This window comes from Netta rufina (assembly GCF_964035555.1).
Source record: "Netta rufina genome assembly, chromosome: 22".
In the NCBI taxonomy this organism is placed as follows: domain Eukaryota; kingdom Metazoa; phylum Chordata; class Aves; order Anseriformes; family Anatidae; genus Netta; species Netta rufina.
Genome location: NC_140146.1, coordinates 5,002,808 through 5,021,262, shown reverse-complemented (window position 1 = coordinate 5,021,262; position 18,455 = coordinate 5,002,808). Strand labels below are relative to the sequence as shown.

At 37.5% G+C, this 18,455-nt stretch overlaps 1 protein-coding gene across 3 annotated transcripts in view; it reads left to right on the top strand.

Annotated features, from left to right (window-relative positions):
* UBE4B (ubiquitination factor E4B) overlaps positions 1-18,455 on the top strand; it is a 39,662-nt gene that overhangs the window by 14,864 nt on the left and 6,343 nt on the right. For 2 of the 3 annotated variants that reach the window (XM_084300117.1, XM_084300116.1), the window contains 16 exons: positions 4,664-4,805; positions 5,317-5,417; positions 6,212-6,326; positions 7,703-7,786; positions 9,244-9,300; positions 9,666-9,782; positions 9,868-9,966; positions 10,432-10,545; positions 11,485-11,683; positions 11,920-12,058; positions 13,863-13,962; positions 14,710-14,837; positions 15,226-15,324; positions 16,167-16,402; positions 16,992-17,118; positions 17,406-17,550. In XM_084300117.1, coding sequence (XP_084156243.1) covers positions 4,664-4,805; positions 5,317-5,417; positions 6,212-6,326; positions 7,703-7,786; positions 9,244-9,300; positions 9,666-9,782; positions 9,868-9,966; positions 10,432-10,545; positions 11,485-11,683; positions 11,920-12,058; positions 13,863-13,962; positions 14,710-14,837; positions 15,226-15,324; positions 16,167-16,402; positions 16,992-17,118; positions 17,406-17,550 — 2,002 coding nt within the window. Of the gene's footprint in view, positions 1-607; positions 722-4,663; positions 4,806-5,316; positions 5,418-6,211; positions 6,327-7,702; positions 7,787-9,243; positions 9,301-9,665; positions 9,783-9,867; positions 9,967-10,431; positions 10,546-11,484; positions 11,684-11,919; positions 12,059-13,862; positions 13,963-14,709; positions 14,838-15,225; positions 15,325-16,166; positions 16,403-16,991; positions 17,119-17,405; positions 17,551-18,455 lie in introns of all 3 variants that reach the window. The other variant, XM_084300115.1, reaches the window with a different exon arrangement.

The window sequence follows — 18,455 nt, the reverse complement described above, 5'->3', positions numbered from 1 at the left end:
CTGCTTTTTACATCCATCCCAGCTAAACTTAACTTTCCGTTCAGTTGTTACTGCTGGATAGTAAACCAAGCAGACCTCCTGCTTTGAAAGCAGTTTTCTCAGTAGGGCTTCAGTCGATTTGATGAAAGCTGTTACTTGCTGGGCTGTGTTAGATTTGATTCTCTAGTGCCTACATTTAAATTACAGATTAGCCTGTTTCTGTAGGCTGGGCCAAGTACTGCATTTTCTCTCTGGCTGCTCCTAGAATCCCCATTCGCTGCAGGGGGGAAAAATGGAAAGGCAAGGTCTTGGAACCACTGCTTCATAGCTCAGTGGCTTACAATTGTAATACCGTTCAATGATATCTAAATATTCCCACTTCAGTCATATTCTTTACAAGGCCTTCAAAATTAAGTTTTTGGTTTGTGACTATGTGGTGTTTGGATACATGAATAACTTGCAATAGTGCCATGGAGCATGTTAGTATAGTCTTGGTTTTTACTAACATGGGGTTATCCATTGCCTGCATGTTTAGGAAGATGTTTTTGGCAGACTTGCATAGAAAAGTTGTGTACTATTTTTGGCTTAAAAAAATATCTGATGGCCTTTTTCATTTCTGTTGTGGTAGTATATACGACAACCCTTTCTCCCTCCTCTTCCTTGCCGTTTCTGATGTGTCTGAGGACAGTAGTGATGAAGAAAATGAAGATGATGATTTTTCTTGTGTCCAGTTTGGGTCCAGGTATTGGAGAAAGAGAATGTAACCTGCATGTCTGGTTGCCTAGGCACTAACAGTATGTGCAGCGTCAAGTGTTTCTCAGAGTAACTTGGGAAATGAGTAAAGCCGAGCAGCTGACTGGGATGGTTTTTAAGATGGTGTATAAACATGGATAATGAATGCTAGTTAGTCAGCTATTTTTTTGAAGAGATGACTAAGATAAAGGAAATGTTAATCATGCTGCCTTTTAAGTTTAATGAGCATGGTTTCTGAAATGATGCTTGAGTTGAACTCCTCATTGACTATGAGAAGGAATATTATTCACCCATGGCTGTAATTTTAAAACCAGTGGTACATCTTGTTGATGTTTTCCTATTAAAAACTTGGAAAATGAGGACAAATACTAAGATACGGTGGCAAATAGCCAGTTGATGCAATCATTATCATTTTGTCTCAGATTCATTGCTGTTTGGCACCTGAGAATCTCTTCTCTAGCCTATAAAGAAAATACACCTGAAAGGTGGACCCCTTGGGGACTGTGATTGTTTTTGAGATGGTAGGTAGTAGAAGCTGATGTAGCTGGAACAGCCAAGAATGGAGGGAAGAAAAGAGCAGAATATTTTTCTGTGAAACAAGCTTAGGAGTCATGTAGCAAAAACCTTTTACTCTGCAAAATGAGGATTGTTATTAGTTCTGTCTGGAGGCTAGCCAGGTAGTTGTGCAAAAATAACACAACCTACAGAACACTGGATGTGCCAAGGAAAAAAAAAAAGCTTTTGGAAATGTGAATGTGGGGTAGGATCTCTAGTTTTACATCCCATTGCAGAGTAATATTGCAATGTCTTGGCACGTACAGAAGTGTTTCGTATGAGGGGTGAATTTTTGGTGTGAAAAAATGAGCAGCCCTCCTACAAGGTTGTTTGTCATATCCAAGTGATTTGTGTTCTTTCTCTAGCTGTTGGTGCAAGTGATTCTTTCTTCTCCCATTAAAATATGACATTCATCAGCTTCATCATATGCACCAAAATTCCCAAAGCAATGCCCATTTGTCTTGTATCAACCCAAATTGGAGAAAGGGAATAAATGTTGTATACAAAACCATATATTTTAGGAAGACTCTGAGAAGTGATACCTCTATAGTCTTGCTAGTATTTTGACTATTTTCTATGATCGTTCAGGTTCCTGATTATGATTGATAGTACTTTGGAGGTGCCTTACGGCTGGCCACATTGTCTTATTCTAATACACAGAGCCAGTGACAGCTTACAAATGTTTCTGTTGAACAAATGTGATGAAAAGAATTTTTTAGGACTTTCAATCCCTGTTCAAGTATTTCAGTTACAGCAAGTCAGGGAAAGCTAACTGCTCAAGCCTTTTAAAACTGTCTAGGTGCAGACTTTAGGAAATATCTTGGGCTATTAGGGAATGCCCTAAAACTAGGTATGAGATAAATCTTTTCTCCACCCCCCCACTAGCATTTCGGTCCATGACTGTTCCTGTGGTATGTTCGGACACTACTGATAAGTCAGTTAATTAGAAGACCTTCCAGTTGCCTCTCCTCTTTTCCATACCAATCTAAATTCAGCAGAGGGAACTCAATAGCAGAGGTTTAGGCCTTTGTGTGTGTGCATGTACATGGAATTTAGGATTGTTTTTCACCATTGTTTTGTTTAATTCTTTTGCTGTTAGCAATTTAATGTAAATATTGGATTGAGTTGCATGGCCTTTGGTAAGGATTCCTGAGGTTGCTATGCTTCTGGAATCTTGGTTTCTATGTTATGTCCTGGCATTCTACAGCAGTAGATGTTAGTTAAATTATGAACACAGTGACTATACAATTACGCAGCAACTGCATTCTGAAAATACCAAGGCATTCAATACGTTTGTAGGGGATGTATGAGCTCTGCATTGGAATAATTTCAGCTACTGCTGCAGTGAAATCATTACCAGAATGACTAACTACAGAAATAGTAATTTTGTAAATAAATAGATTTTCTTAAAGGGGTAATTTTTAAGCTGAGTGTGAGAAATCAGAGGTTCTGTTTCTCTTAGAATCATAGAACCATGACGCTGTTCCTTAGAACCATAGAATCATATAAGAGACAATAGAGAACTGATGCATGGTTTCATGGTAACCCAGTACTATTTTATTAGAGCTACATTTTATGTGTATTAGTTTCAGCTGAATAGCTGAAAACAAATTCTCTCTGCAAAAGAGACTTCTGCTCCTAGAAGTTACATTTCTTCAGATGCTCAGCTACCAGATACTTCACAAGTAATAACCTTTATGCAATTCATTGGTTGGACTGCAAACCTTACCTATTAGTTTTGTAAAAAAGAAAAAAAAATATGTTTTGTAGGAAATCCCAGTTTTGATGCAGTCTGTAGTTCTAACCATATTTTTGTAAAGTTGCATCTAAAGAAAAATGCTCTTATTTCTAAATTTAAGGTTTGGGGCTTTTAAATTGATCTTCCTTTTAAATACACTGTGATTGTACACTGATCTTCAGTGAGGAATAGGAATAGACCATCCACATGATTGCTATTTATTTTCTTTGTATTTTATCTACATAAGGTGAATATATCTTCTCTTAATTCCCTTCTGTAAAATAAGGGTTTCATTTTTAATTAGCTTTGTTAATCACAGAATCACAGAATTTCTAGGTTGGAAGAGACCTCAAGGTCATCGAGTCCAACCTCCAACCTAACGCTAACAGCCCTCCACTAAACCATATCCCTAAGCTCTACATCTAAACGTCTTTTGAAGACTTCCAGGGATGGTGACTCCACCACTTCCCTGGGCAGCCTGTTCCAATGTCTAACAACCCTTTCAGTGAAGAAGTTCTTCCTAACATCTAACCTAAAACTCCCCTGGCTCAACTTAAGCCCATTCCCCCTCGTCCTGTCACCAGGCACGTGGGAGAACAGGCCAACCCCCACCTCGCTACAGCCTCCCTTGAGGTACCTAAAAAGAGCGATAAGGTCACCCCTGAGCCTCCTCTTCTCCAGGCTGAACAAGCCCAGCTCCCTCAGCCGCTCCTCGTAGGACTTGTAAAGTTGTTAAGGACTTGTTAAGCTGTTACATAGAGAATAATTCTGTTGAGATAACAAATCTGGGACTGTGAGTCGAGGGTTCTGTTCTCCTATTTAATTTGTCACTTGTCTCAAGCATAGTTTTGTCTTTGTGGGTTTAGTTTTCATGTTTACAATATCAGTGTTTTCTTTTTTCTCCCCCGGTAGCTGTGCTACTTAATGAAATGGCCTATTTTACTATGAGGGAATTAAAATGAACTGAGATGAAATTAAATAATCTTTAATGTGGAAATGTCAAAAGATACATTGCTTGGATGTGTTCCCTCCTGTTTTTTTTCTCCTTCCTTAGAGTATATAGCATGATTGTTTGTAGTCCTCATCTATAATCTGGGGTCTCTTCTTTGTAGCAGGAGACTTTTATTTTCCATGGGCAGGCTAATGTTAACAGAGTTGGTGAAATTGTAATTTCATGAGTGATATACACGAAGACTTCTGCAGAAACTGTGCAGGGGTTGCATCATTGCGTAGAAGTGTCGTGAAGTCCTAGGACTTCAAACAGCGTTGATGTCAAGTACAACATAAAGGCTGTTCATTTTCAGTGTTGCCATATAATGATGATTTATCGATTCCCATTAATTTTTTGCACCTTGTTCCCATCTCTAAGATACCTTATTTAATAAGAACAAATTCTTTGCTCATATTCCAGTACAGCTGAGGGATTTTTTGTGTGTTGGACAAACTGTTAAATGGAAAGTTATTTGTATAGGGCACAGAAATGGTCTTAATTGTTGAGAAGGTCATGTGTGTGATGGAGTGGAGTCTTCAGAGATTTGACAGAAGAAGTCAAGAGCTCATTAATTATTAGATTGTGCAAGAGTGAAGAACTGGACCTTATGCTCTGTTTCTCTTCTCTTTGTGTGTGTATTTTTAAAGTATGGGAGGCTCTGGCAGCTCAAGCGTTTCTGATTCCTGCAACGACCACTTCACCATTGAAAGCTGTAAGGAGACAGAGATGCTGAACTACCTCATTGAGTGTTTTGACCGAGTTGGAATAGAGGAGAGAAAAGCACCAAAGGTATATTTGAACAGACTGAAATCACGTCAGTGCTGTTGCAGACAGTGCTTTTACTGTTTAGTGGGGAAAGTTCGTAGAAATGGGTAGTTTGTTCTTGATGGCTTTGTAGAAACAGATTTGGAGAATTTATCAAGTCCCTTTACCTTGTTAGATCATCATATATGAATCTTGTATGTGTTTTACATTTCTAAAATAAGCACTCTGCTTGAAGCTGTCTTTCTTCATTGGAACTTCTGCATTTTATTGGCATTTAATCTATGTAAAGCATACTTTCATGAGACCAGCTCCTAACCAGGTTTGTGTATTTTCCTTTAAGCTTTACTTCTAGAGAAAAAAGCAAAACAAAACACAGCTTTCTAGGTATAAGCTAAGTTTTTAGCTGAAGTAATATGCAAATTAAAATTTGCACTACATTCATACTACATGAATGAAGAAGTTTTTCATATTGTCTGCTTGTTCTGTATCTGGATACTTTTAGTTTGTATTAAAATTACCTTATTTTTTTTGTCAGATGTGTAGCCAGCCGACAGTTAGCCAGTTACTGAGCAACATTCGATCACAGTGCATTTCACATGCTGCTTTGGTGCTACAGGGATCCTTAACACAACCAAGGTAAATACAGCTGATGTTAATCATGAAAGCTAGGCTGTTTGGGGATTTGTTTTCTTCTGAAGATTAGGTTAAAAAAAAAAAAAAAGCTAAGTTTTTGGAACAAGGTATATTTATGTGCCAGAAGAATAATTTACTCTTCTGCCATTGAATACTCCCATTAATATGTTGATGGAGAGCAATTTAGGTGCTTTTAAATTGTGTTTATATCAAACAATTCAGGTTGATTTGAACAGTTTAAATGGGGGGATCTGAAATAGATACTTGATTATTTTTCAAGCTGTACCTTTTATCCATTGTGTTGTGAGATTAGTTTTGTCTTTATGTGAATCAGTGTTGACACTGGAATAAGTTTTGTGTATGTAGTAAGACAAAAAAGATATTTTTTGCAAAAACCCAGGGAGCAGGTAAAAGTAATGACTGTATTAATTCAGCAAAGACTAATGTTAAATTTTTTCTTAATGCTGGTAAAACAACAAAAAAATGTTGTTCTTTCAGTAGCTGAGCTTAACAAAAGGTCTTTTCATTAGAGAGGAGTAGAAGGCAGAGCCAATTACTACACAGAAGCCGTTATTTTCTTCCAGACTCATTAAACTGAAGTGTGATGTTGGCAGCAGCATCTGCTTGAGAATAATCTTTACACAAGTACACTAGAGAAGGCAAGGTTGGTTACTTCTGAAAAGAGCAGGTGTCTACATATGGATGATCTACTTTCTGGCACATCCTTAAATGTGATGACTCTGATGTTTTTTTCTGCTAGTAATCAATAGTTTTGGATTTCTTTCACATAAATAAAGGTCATTGCAGCAGCAGTCTTTGCTGGTACCTTATATGCTGTGTAGGAATCTCCCATTTGGTTTCATCCAAGAATTGGTGAGAACAACTTATCAGGATGAAGAGGTGTTCAAACAGGTAAGGCATAGGTTAAAAAAATAAAAATAAAAATAATTGTAGGATTTTCATATCCAAGAAATGCGAAACTTTATTCTGCATGTCATAGTTCTGTACCTATTACTTCCAGGGCTAGCAAACTGTTAAACAAAAAGGGTTTGTAACTCTTATGATTTTGTGAAGAAAACCAACTTACTTGGTGATTCTCATTATTAAATGTGTCTTTTAAACAGTGCGCATTTATGAAATATTGAAGTATTCTACTCGGAATATGTCTGTATTACTGATCTACGTTACAGGATTGATTTTGTTTTCATCCATCTGTATTTCTATGCAAAATGTCTTAATGTGTATCTAAGATAGGAAAAAAATATCGTTATATGTATTAAAGAAGATTGCTATTTTGCTATTTTTACTGTTCTTTGTAACTGTAATGGCTTATAATTAAGATCCTAAGAACACCTTGCAAATCCTAGTTCATGAAGTCTATATTTTATGGAGGAGATAACTGAAAAACATTAGCTTATCCTGTGTGTCAGAGTAGTTCACTGAGATGTCACTTCCTCTTTCATAACAGTCCGTGATTACTGCTTATTACCTTTACTCCTACCTCAGTTCAAGTTTACCAGCACAAAAACAACTTACATTCATGACATGTAAAAATTAAAGCTATATGATTTCCCCAACCGTATAGGCAAATAAATTGTTATCAGGTTGGCTATCAAGTTGTTGGAGACCTCCACAGTCCTTGTGCTCGTGTGTGTTTAACAAACACTTGTACACAAGCACACCGTGTTTCCAGTGATCTTGTATGAAGTGTGTGCTTCCCCTTGTGGTTTCCACGTGCAGAGAAGTTAATGGAATAACAGCTGATTCTGTCAGCATGCTAACATGACTGTTTTTCAGATTCAGCTTACATCTGCTAGCTTTATATTTAAATCTAGATGTTTCTGGGGATGTTCAGTTTCTAAAGTAGAAACAAGTTAGAAAGTGAACAGGAAAGATACGTACAAGTGCTTGGAAAGAAGTTTGCATGGGTAAGCTGTTATGCCCAGGCATGAAGTCAGTATATCATTTATGCTACATCAGATCACAGAGAAGATTCAGACCAGATAACTTTCTCAGCATGTAACAAAAAATGCCATTTATGGATCTTATTTCAGAGCTTTGAGCGAAACAATTGGCTGAAAGCTGTTGTGTTTTTTTAAGCGTTGATACTCTTGTGCATTCAGGCATTGAAATGTTCCCTGACATAACTGATGGAAATCTGGAAAGAAGATCTTAATTTTTCTGTAGTGTAACTTTCAGTAGTTGATGAAGAATGAGCAGGCATTTCATGCTGTGTCATTTGATTGCTTCCTATTCTTGAGGAAAGTAATCTATTTCTGTTTTTACAGATCTTTATCCCCATCTTACAAGGCCTGGCTCTAGCTTCCAAAGAGTGCTCCCTTGATAGTGACAATTTTAAATACCCCCTTATGGTAAGGACTGTACATTTCTAGAAGATTTTTTTCATCATGATTATTAATAAACCTAAGGAAATTGTATACAAGATAATGTACTTCAACATTTTGGGGCCTCCTTTGGTTAATGGGTAAATATTAAATTTGATACTGAAAGCTTAATGTGATAATGAGATGTTGTAAAGCCAGTGATATCTCAAATGTAAGGTACAGCAGACTTGGTATAGTGGGCTATTCAAATATTTGTATGAATTGCTTTATATAAAACAAATGTATGGACATCATCACGCGTACTTGTAAAATACTGTGGATGCTGAGTTCTTCCAAATTTAAGTCTGGGAAATAAGGACTGATATTCATAACTGTGGTCTCACGTGGGTATGTAGTAAATGAAAATCTATTGCATTAACACCAAAATTACGAGTTGATGGCTGCGTACTGTAGGAAAATGTTGTAATGTTCCTTGTCTGAAAAGCTTTTTTTTAAAGTGTGTATTTTAGTCCCTCGATCTGCTTCCCTCCTGCTGCTTTTATTGACAAAACAAAAAAATCTTTTGAACAGCATGCATGGTCACAAAAGAGCGAGCTAAATTCTTGACTAAATTGAGCATTGTCAGCTAGCACCTTTGGATCTTAAGATCTTCAGTGCATCGTGCCAATAAAGGCAGTCCTTCATATCTCGAGTTTAATTTGTAACTCTGGAAATTAGTTGGACAGGGGTGTGTGCTGCAAATCAACTCCCCCACATGTTAAATTGCAAACTGCTACAAATTTGGCTGTCAGGTACAGTAAGGGCTATTTGAAAATGATACTCCATTTTGGTCATCTTTAGTGGGCACAGCGAGCATGAAAAAGAAGGAATATAGTTACTAGCTGCAGTGTAATTGAAGTATGAGAACCTATAATACAGGAGAAGCAGGATACGTGAAAGCCTACAGTATTTTTGTGTTTTCAAAATTGTCTGTTAAAACTGCTTTCTTTTTTCTGTGCTGCAGTTGAAAGTGAGTTAGAGATCTGGGATAGGATTCTTTGTTTCTGGCTACTGTGTTCATCTGACATTTTTCCACTCTGACTCAAAAGACAAAGGCCTTGGTGTATGTATAGTACAATTGCTCTATTTATTATTGTTAATGACTTTTATGTGGCAGTTCAGGCGCCCAGCAAAGCTATTGTTATTTTCTGAACAAGCAAATAATTTGCACAGCTAATTTTTGAAATAAGTGCAATATTTTATTATCTGGTGAGATGTTAGCTTTTTTGAGGCAGATGGAAACTTTTTGGAACAGATGTAAGAACTAAAATGGGAGCAGGGTGTGCTCTAGCTTTTTTTTTTTTTTTTTTTGTCCTCTTTCCCACTGATTAAGGGAAAAAGGTTTGGCTCTTTTTTCAGCAGTTTACTATGTTTATCTTGTTATTTGCAGAAAGGTTACTTAAGAATTACACACACAAGTAATTTTTCTTGTATTTTCCTTACAGGCACTATGTGAACTTTGTGAAATCAAGTTTGGGAAAACACACCCCATGTGCAGTTTGGTAAGTGTATCCAGGCTGATTTTCAAGTTAAATGAATCATGCAACTTATTTGTTGGCTGATACAATCTACATTTATAACCTTCCTTAGAACTCTATAAAGAGGGACTAATGTAAAATCTCATGCTAACTAATAGTTCACTTTAAACTCATAAAGGGAGTCCTTTTCCCTGAGAATTTAGAAGAACTAGAGCGAAGTTGCTTAGATTTCTGAAATGCTGAGGAGAATTCCCATTTACCGGACAGTATGACTGAATTTTGAAGAATCAAGGGTGTGTGGTGAAACACTGAATAGTGACAGTGCAGATAAAGGAGTATGGTTGACGTGGCAACTTTATGGTCAACTTGCTGTTTATCTGATTTTCTAGGTTGTCTCTTTACCCTTGTGGCTGCCTAAATCATTAAGCACAGGTGCGGGAAGAGAACTGCAAAGACTTTCCTATCTTGGAGCCTTCTTCAGTCTCTCTGTCTTTGCTGAAGATGATGTAAGTGTTACAGAAGGATGTTGACAGTAGTATGTTTTATTTTTAATATGTTTAATATGTTTGCCAATGTTCATTCCACTTTCAGAACAAAGTAGTTGAAAAGTACTTCTCAGGGCCTGCCATCACGCTTGAAAACACCCGGGTTGTTAGCCAGTCCTTGCAACATTACCTGGAATTAGCAAGGGTAAGTATCCTTGTGTGTAAATAACTACAAAAATATTGTGGTTTTGGAGGGGAGAGTTTACATAGATGAAAAATATAATATAAAAGAAAAAAAATCTAGTTGGTGTTAACAAGAAATCTGCTAGGATATGGTTGAAGGGAATTAAGAAAAGTTGATGAGCACTACAACTCTTTTTCTAAGGCTGTAAGCCAATTCAGAAAGTATTAGAACAATTAGTTAGGATGAGTAAAAAATTAATTAAAAAAATTACCTTCTGTATTAGATCTGTGTTGTGCTCGTCTTCCATATGCATCCTTTCTGTAACTAATGTTGTAATTAATGTGTCCATATAATCCTAACAAATAGGATCACAGCAATAGTTGTAGTGAGCGGAATTTGTAGAACATAAAAATATGGAGCAATGGATAGTGGGAATACAACGTTGAAAAGTCTGTGCAACCTGACACTGTTTATTTGAAATTCCAGCAAGAACTGTTCAAGATTTTACATAGTATTTTACTGAATGGTGAAACTCGAGAAGCAGCTCTCAGTTACATGGCAGCGATTGTCAATGCCAACATGAAGAAGGCACAAATGCAGGTAAATAAAGGAAAAGCTTTTCCTGTGACTTATAGATCTAGCACTAGATGCCTGGTGCAGTGGTGGTTCTTGAATGGAAAACTAAAGAACTGTGATCTTGTACTACAGCAGGCAAAAAGCTGTGTCATCAATCCCTTTCAGTACATTTCCCATTTCTGAAATAATTCTGTTCTATGTACTTGATCAACTTGTGTTATTTCCTCCCTTGGGACTAATGTGTCACTTCATTAACAAGGATTCTGCTTTATAGCTCTCCCCTCACCCCTCAAAACAAACATACATCAGTCTGAGGGTTTTCTTCCAGCTGGCTGTGTTTAAAACCCCTTTTTCCCCAGCTGATAAGTTGCTGAGCTTTGCTTGTGTGGTCCCGTAAAAAGAGTAATGCAGATATGAGCTTGTGTGGTTCCAATGAAGGACCAGGGCGTTATTTTGTCATTGTTTAAAGTAGTGCACTCATTTCTTATGCGTGAACAACTGAAGTTTGAATCACTGTTGTCTTCAACTCCGATTTCAAAAGCAAACATTTGGATCCATCACTGTATTTCTGTGAAATTCCAATGAAGAACAGAAACTTTATATTTAGGATAGGAGTTACAAATTGGAGCTCAGCAACTATTTGAAACAGCTGTTGCTGACTACCTGTAGCAAACCATTCTTGAAAGAAACGCCTGCAAATCCTTTTCATTTCTAATTTTCTACTACTTCTGTTTGTTTAACGTTACTGAGAATGCGTGTTTGAACATGAACCATGGAGAAAGAAAAAGACAATATACGTTAGTAAATGATCTTCCCGTTCTCAGGAAGGCTTTACATATCCATGTTCTTACTCACTTCTCCCTTTTCTTGAACTGATATACTTTGTTGACTACTATTAAAGCGTCAGAGAAGTTTCTTGTATTTCTAAACTTAGGTTTTGAATTGTTTCCTTTTACTCTACAGACAGATGATCGTTTGGTATCTACAGATGGTTTCATGCTCAACTTCCTATGGGTACTGCAGCAACTAAGTACGAAGATAAAGCTGGAAACGGTTGATCCCATGTACATATTTCATCCCAGGTGTCGTATTGACCTCCCAACAGATGAGACAAGAGTGAAAGCAACAATGGAGGATGTTGCAGCCTGGATTGCTGAGCTTTGTGAGTGCTTTGAGTATATTTTGAACATTAATTCTGCCTTGTATTTTTGCTGTTGGAGGCACATGGAAGTGCTTGATTCTAGCAGATAGTTCCCTTATTCCTAAATGTATTTTTTTCTTGATGCTGTCTGCTCTTACTTGATGTAAAGAAAGATGAGTCTAAGGTCTCACCCCTACATAAGGCACAGCCCATTTGTTAACTTCTTCACTGACCCTGCTTTTTTGTTTGTTTTCTAGACAGGGATCCCTCTCCATTTTCTGAGCCGAAATTTCCAACAGAATGTTTCTTCTTAACCCTGCATGCCCATCATCTCTCCATCCTGCCAAGCTGCCGTCGGTACATACGTAGGCTGCGAGCCATCAGGGAACTCAACAGGTTAGAAGCTGTTAATTATGTAGTATGTCCCCTGCTGTTCTACTGATGTCTTGTTTTCGGCATGATGGCAAGTTCTACAAACCTAATGGAAATAAGAACACTCAACAATGGCTTTACTCAAATTGTCAGAGGTCATCTGTAACCATTTGTTAATCTGATGCTTCTGGCAGTTATGGATTTTGCTTACATTGAGGGACTGTGGCTTGCATCAGGAATGCAAGTAATAATGGGAGGGAAGATATTATTTACACAAGGCAGCTCAAATTGGTGAGAAGACCATTCCATTTAAAAGAGGATTGGATCGATCTTCAGAGCATGTTAGATTCCATGACATTACTAAACACTATTTATCATAACTTAATATGGTGTGTGGTTGATGGTGTGTGGATGTCAGTGTCTTGGGCTCTTTGGCATAGCCATAGGCTAGCATGTAAACTTACATGTCTGATAAATAGAAGTCATGCAGATGACTTACAGTTTCAGAAACAGCACACCATTAGCAGTGGTTGCGCTGTTTTGTGTTTCACAGAAGATACTTGCCTTGTTCCCTTGGTTTCCAAGGTGGAATAACTAATTGTATTATCTGTAAAAAGGCTTCAACAGTAAACTCTTAGTATTATGGATGTACACGTCTTTCAGCATGTGGTTTACCACTTTAAAAATTATAAATAGAAGTTATGATGTTGACTTGAAGATACTGCTGTTTTCCATTTGTCTTGGCATAAAGCCAAATAGACTTTTATAGTTGCTAAACCTCGAAGAATACTCTGTTAAAATTAGAATGATTTTTTGTATCATCAGTATTTTCCATTGTTTATAATTGCACTCACTGCATTTTGGTAAATGTTCCTTGGCAGTAATACCATGAGTTCATTACAGGATTTTTGGACTGCATTCATAGTGATTTCATTTTTAGCTTTTAAAGCTCATGCAGGCCAAGAACTTGGGAAGCTGCAGAAAACAGAGCAGGAAGGGTCAGTATACTTGAAAGAAAAAAACATTTTCAAATAAACGGACTGAATTATTTGTAAATAAGCTACACATTTGGCTTGAAGAAGAAGGTATTTCTTTTCCTTATTTAGAGTTGTTGAAAACGAGTTGCCTACGCAGCAGTCTCCATGTAGTGCTAGAGTGCATTGAAGAGCTCTTGGCTTTCACTGACTTCAATAGGAGCTTAGTGCTCAGCATTTTCCATAAGTTGCCTAGTTGCTTGCAACACCAGACAACGTATTTAATAAAGGAATTAGACTGAGTATTTTTCTGCTGTAGGCAGAGGTTGATGTGGAAAGGAAATTGTGTTTAGAAGGGGGAAGAAAAGGGATTGTATTTATATAGTTCAGTATATTGAGTTTTGTTCTAATCAGCTGCCCTTCTAAAAAGAGGTAAGGCATAGGAGTAAGCAGGATTTGTCAATGTTAATAGTGTATGTGTATAACATGCATTTAAGTTCTTTTTTTTATATAGGGCAGAGTGACAAAGTAGGTAAGGGAAGGGCAGTAATATCAACCATCTTGATTTAATGGCCCTTATGCTGGCAGGGAGACTACAGACTATTCATTTGTCTGATGGGCATGTATGTTGGAGCTAGTGTATATTTGAATGCACACTGTGCAGATGTTACATCTGCATTTACAAAAGCAGTTTATTTTTCTTGTGATTATGGTATCTTCTGTGAAGATAATTGCCATTTTCCTCCACTTTTTTCAGTCTTTCCTCTTTATTTAGCAGTTATGTAGGTTAAATGACTTGCAGATGGCAATAAGTATCCCCTCTGTCATGATAACCAATTATTGCATGTTTGCAGGACTGTTGAAGATCTGAAAAACAATGAAAGTCAATGGAAGGATTCCCCTCTGGCTACTAGGCATCGAGAAATGCTAAAACGCTGCAAGACACAGCTTAAGGTCTGTAAGTGGTTTGGATCACAACAAAATGCCTTTGTCAAACCGTCTGTATGTTTATTTTGTCCTAGTGCTTAAATACAAATTCACAGTAATGATTCAAAAGCCCCACTTCCAAGAAACTATGAACCATGTGAGCATGTTAAAGCTTATTTTGAGTGTACTAAGTGGTGGTCATGACACAGTATCAAGTGAATTGTGACTTGAAAATTTGAAGTACTTCCAAAATGAACTTAGCCAATATTCCTGAGAAAGAAGAAAATACTGTTTTTGTTGGAGAGAGAACATCAAAGGGACTGTGATTTGATCAGGGGTAGTTGTGCACAGTTCATGCCCAAGGGGGAGACAGAACTTTCAAGTCCCTCATCTCAAGTAGAATTCTTGGAAAGGTGAATACACTGGGGGTCCTCTTATGGAGGTGTCTGTTCTCCTTAGGTCTTCCTCGTATAAGGTGATAAAAATTTCCTGAGCTGTATGAGCAAGATGACTTCAATTGCACATTTTCCCAGTTTGACACCTCTGTTACTTCTTTTTGTTCCCTTAGAGCTAGTAAAAGGCTCTGTCCATGCCTGCATTATGTGCTTTTTGTGTTAAGTTGAGGTTTAAGTGCCCTGTTTTAAGTGCATATTTTAAGAAGAGACCTTTGTACAATTGTCATAATTCACATACACATTGATTTAGCTTTAGGTCTGGTCTTCCTTTCCTATTATGTTGTCTTGTTGGAATAGTTTTTGTTTCTATCTTCTGCAGAAACTGGTGAGGTGCAAGGCTTGTGCAGATGCTGGTTTGCTGGATGAGAACTTCCTCAGGAGATGTCTGAATTTCTATGGCATGGTTATTCAGCTGATGCTTCGCATTCTTGACCCCGCCTATCCCAAGTAAGTTCCAGGATTATCTGTGTAAATTTTATTTGGTATTTCAGATCATGGTAGGCTGTTTACTGAATTTAGCTGTTCTAGTATTTTTTACAATATCTACCTACGTTTCTATGTAAAAGTTACTTTAATTTTTATCAGTGACATATGTTCTTGCATGGAATATGCGTCTTATTCATAGTTTAAGGTTTGGTTGGAGGGCGTGGGGTAGATGGGAAGCAACCCTCAGGTGTGGTTAGTAGATCTGAAGCACTGGCATAGATCTTAGAAAAGTTAATGTTAAATCTTTTGTAAAGTGTTCCCATAGGTGAATTCTGTAAAAGAACTCAGGACATGTGCTACTTAACCCCGATATTTCATTGTCCTTTTTGTTGCATCTTTCATTCTACAGCATAAAGCTGCCTTTAACTCCTGAAGTTCCGAAAGTATTTGCAGCACTGCCTGAGTTTTATGTGGAAGATGTTGCTGAATTTTTATTTTTTATTGTACAGTAAGTAAAAGTGATTTCTGAAAATTTGTACTGCCCTTTACCCCTGTAACAGGTGGTGTGCACACAAATTGAGGGTGTGAAAATAGTTTGCTAGTTTTTCTGTATTTATTAGAGTTACGTAGTTCAGAGCTTGACACCTTTTAATTTCGCATTAGGGTTAATCATCACTAGAATAATACCTAAAAGAAAAAAATCATGGCTTAAGAAGTATAAAATCCCCTCTATTATAGCTTTGATAGGATGAAATTTATTTGTATAGTTTTAGCAGTTAGGACAGGTGTGAATGCTGTTTGGGTGTAATTCTGAAGTTGGTTACTTTCTTCCTGAAGACATGCCTTCAAATTCAGACTTTGCTGTTGTGTATGAGGAGCAGGTGAATGGTTGTTTTTCCTTTTCTGAGGTGCTGTTACAGCAAATTTGCTATGAAGCTCTACTATGATACACAGCAAAAGAATATGACACTGTTTCAGAAAATGCTTGGAATCAGGCCAAAATTCAGCTGCCCGTGAACAGCTGGCAAGACCTCTTGGAAGAGTAATAATTTATTTTTTGTAGAGAGGCAGATATTACATTAAAATGAGTTAAGGTCTTCCTATTTCTAATAAGACCATGAAATCACAGACTGGGTCGGATTGGAAGGGACCTTAAAGATCACATAGTTCCAACCACTGCCTCACCACTCTCTGAGTAAAGAATTTCCTCCTATTATGGGAAGGTGAGAGATACGAGTTCAGAGATATCTGAACTTTGTGTGTGTGTGTATATATATATATATAAAATTTTGTGTTTGTAATACAGGGTTCGGATTTCTCATTTTATTTTCCTCCTCTCCATCCTTTCAGATATGCTCCTCAGGTGCTTTATGAGCCCTGTACTCAGGACATAGTCATGTTCCTTGTTGTGATGCTGTGCAACCAGAACTACATCCGAAATCCTTATTTAGTAGCCAAGCTGGTGGAAGTGATGTTCATGACAAATCCAGCTGTTCAGCCCCGGACCCAGAAATTCTTTGAAATGATCGAGAATCATCCTCTCTCCACTAAATTGTTGGTCCCCTCCTTGATGAAGTTTTACACAGGTAAGCGCTTCATCTGTAGTTCTGTGACTGCACAGTAAGCAATGAGTATTATAGGACAAAAGTCTGTGTTGGCTGTCATGATCTTTCAAAAAACAAACAAAAAACACAAGAAATTCAGGGTAGATCTTGGAAAGACAAGGCTTTGCTGCTCAGGAATCAGGTGAAACTAGCATTAGGAGGAACCTTAAGAATTCTAGTCTTTCCACAGCTGCTGTCCTGTAAATTTATATGCTTCTCGGTGTCCTTGCGCTCATGGAACTATTTTTACTGTAATGTTTCCAGTGCCTTTTTAGCATTGAAATTTAGGTACATAGGACAAAGAGTAGAATTGAATACAGCAGAAAGTGTGTTTTCTGAGGCTTTTCTTCAGGAATGAGGTCGGTTCTGGATTAGATAATGGACAGTGCTCCTTTAAGTAGGGATTATGATGGAGATTTCTGAATGGGAACTGAATTTAATCTCTTAAAGCTTGGTGCTTGAAGGTCATCACATGGGAGACAGTAGGAAATGATTGTTATTATTAGAGAGATGTAGGGGATCCCAGTGGGAATGAGTTTTGATTTCAGTGCTGGGATCTGATTTCTTTCAGATGTTGAACATACTGGAGCAACTAGTGAGTTCTACGACAAGTTTACAATCCGCTACCACATCAGCACCATTTTCAAAAGCCTCTGGCAGAATATAGCTCACCATGGTACATTTATGGAAGAGTTCAAGTGAGTAAGAAATTGTCTATGATGCTGCTTACTGTCATGCAATCTGCTGAGGAGGCCATTACCATTGGGAATGGGTGATGCTGCTTTCCATTGTGTTTTTAAATGACAGCCCCTTCCAGTAGAACTGGAGTGTTTCTAAAGCTGAGCTCTGGACATCACAATCAACTTGGCTTGGGGAATGGGGTCATTGTTCAGAATATACAGTGCAGCAGGTGTGTTGCTGGGGTTGCAGTCTGCTCTGCACACCCATCTACTCTGCAGTGATAACTGTGTTTCAATGTTTTCAGCTCTGGGAAGCAGTTTGTTCGCTACATCAACATGCTGATAAATGACACAACTTTCTTGCTGGATGAGAGTCTGGAGTCCCTAAAACGTATCCATGAAGTCCAAGAGGAGATGAAGAATAAAGAACAATGGGACCTGCTGCCCAGGGTGAACAGAGCTGTTTTCCAAAGTGCCCTTTACTTATTTTCAATTTTTCAATACAAGACCTTTTTTTTTTTTTTTTTTTTTTAAATAAGGAGCAGCATCAAAGAGCTGCTCGTGAAAAGCAGTTTTCAATGCTTTTTCTTGCTGCCAGTATGGCTGTGGTCACTCTGGATGACATTCTGCAAAAAAACATCCTTCTGCATAGTTATGTTGTGGCTGGCAAAGAGTGTGTGACATGGAAATAGTATGAAGTTTTAAATTGCTGTGCCCTTAAAATACTAAATGGAGAAACTAAGACTTTAACCTTCTTGAAGGAGGTTGTGGAAGATGCTCGCCAGTTGAATTGACTTCAAGGGAATAACACTTTTATTTTGTTAATGCATTGATCCTTTGTAGATTTGGTATAGACAATTAGAGTACTGAACCTCAGATCTTAGCCTGATTTGACAATAACTGTGTTAACCCACCAATGTCAGGTATTTCTGTTTTAAGGTTATCAATTTTAAGAAAGTCTGAAAAGTTACAAAGATCTTGTTTTTTTAAGTCTTGTTTTATTAATTCTGGTTTGCTCTTCTGAAGCCTTTGTTCCTGTTTATGCTAGCAAGGCAAAGCCATTACTGTGGTCACAAAATGATCTGGTCTGTAATCTGCAGATTGTTCCAGTGTAACTTGTGGTACTAATGTTGGTACATAAATTAAGAAAACCTCTCTCGACTCTCAGATTCCAGGCTGATTTTAAGTATTGGCATTTGGATGGAAAGGAAACAACTCAGTTTTGTAGTTGTGAGGAGCAATGATGTAAGCAGACTCACTAAACTTGGAGTCTTGTGATACCATTTGTGTTCACTTTTACTTTTGCAGAATTCTGGAAAATTAGTGCAGACTTCTGTTTAGTAATAGGTAGTAAA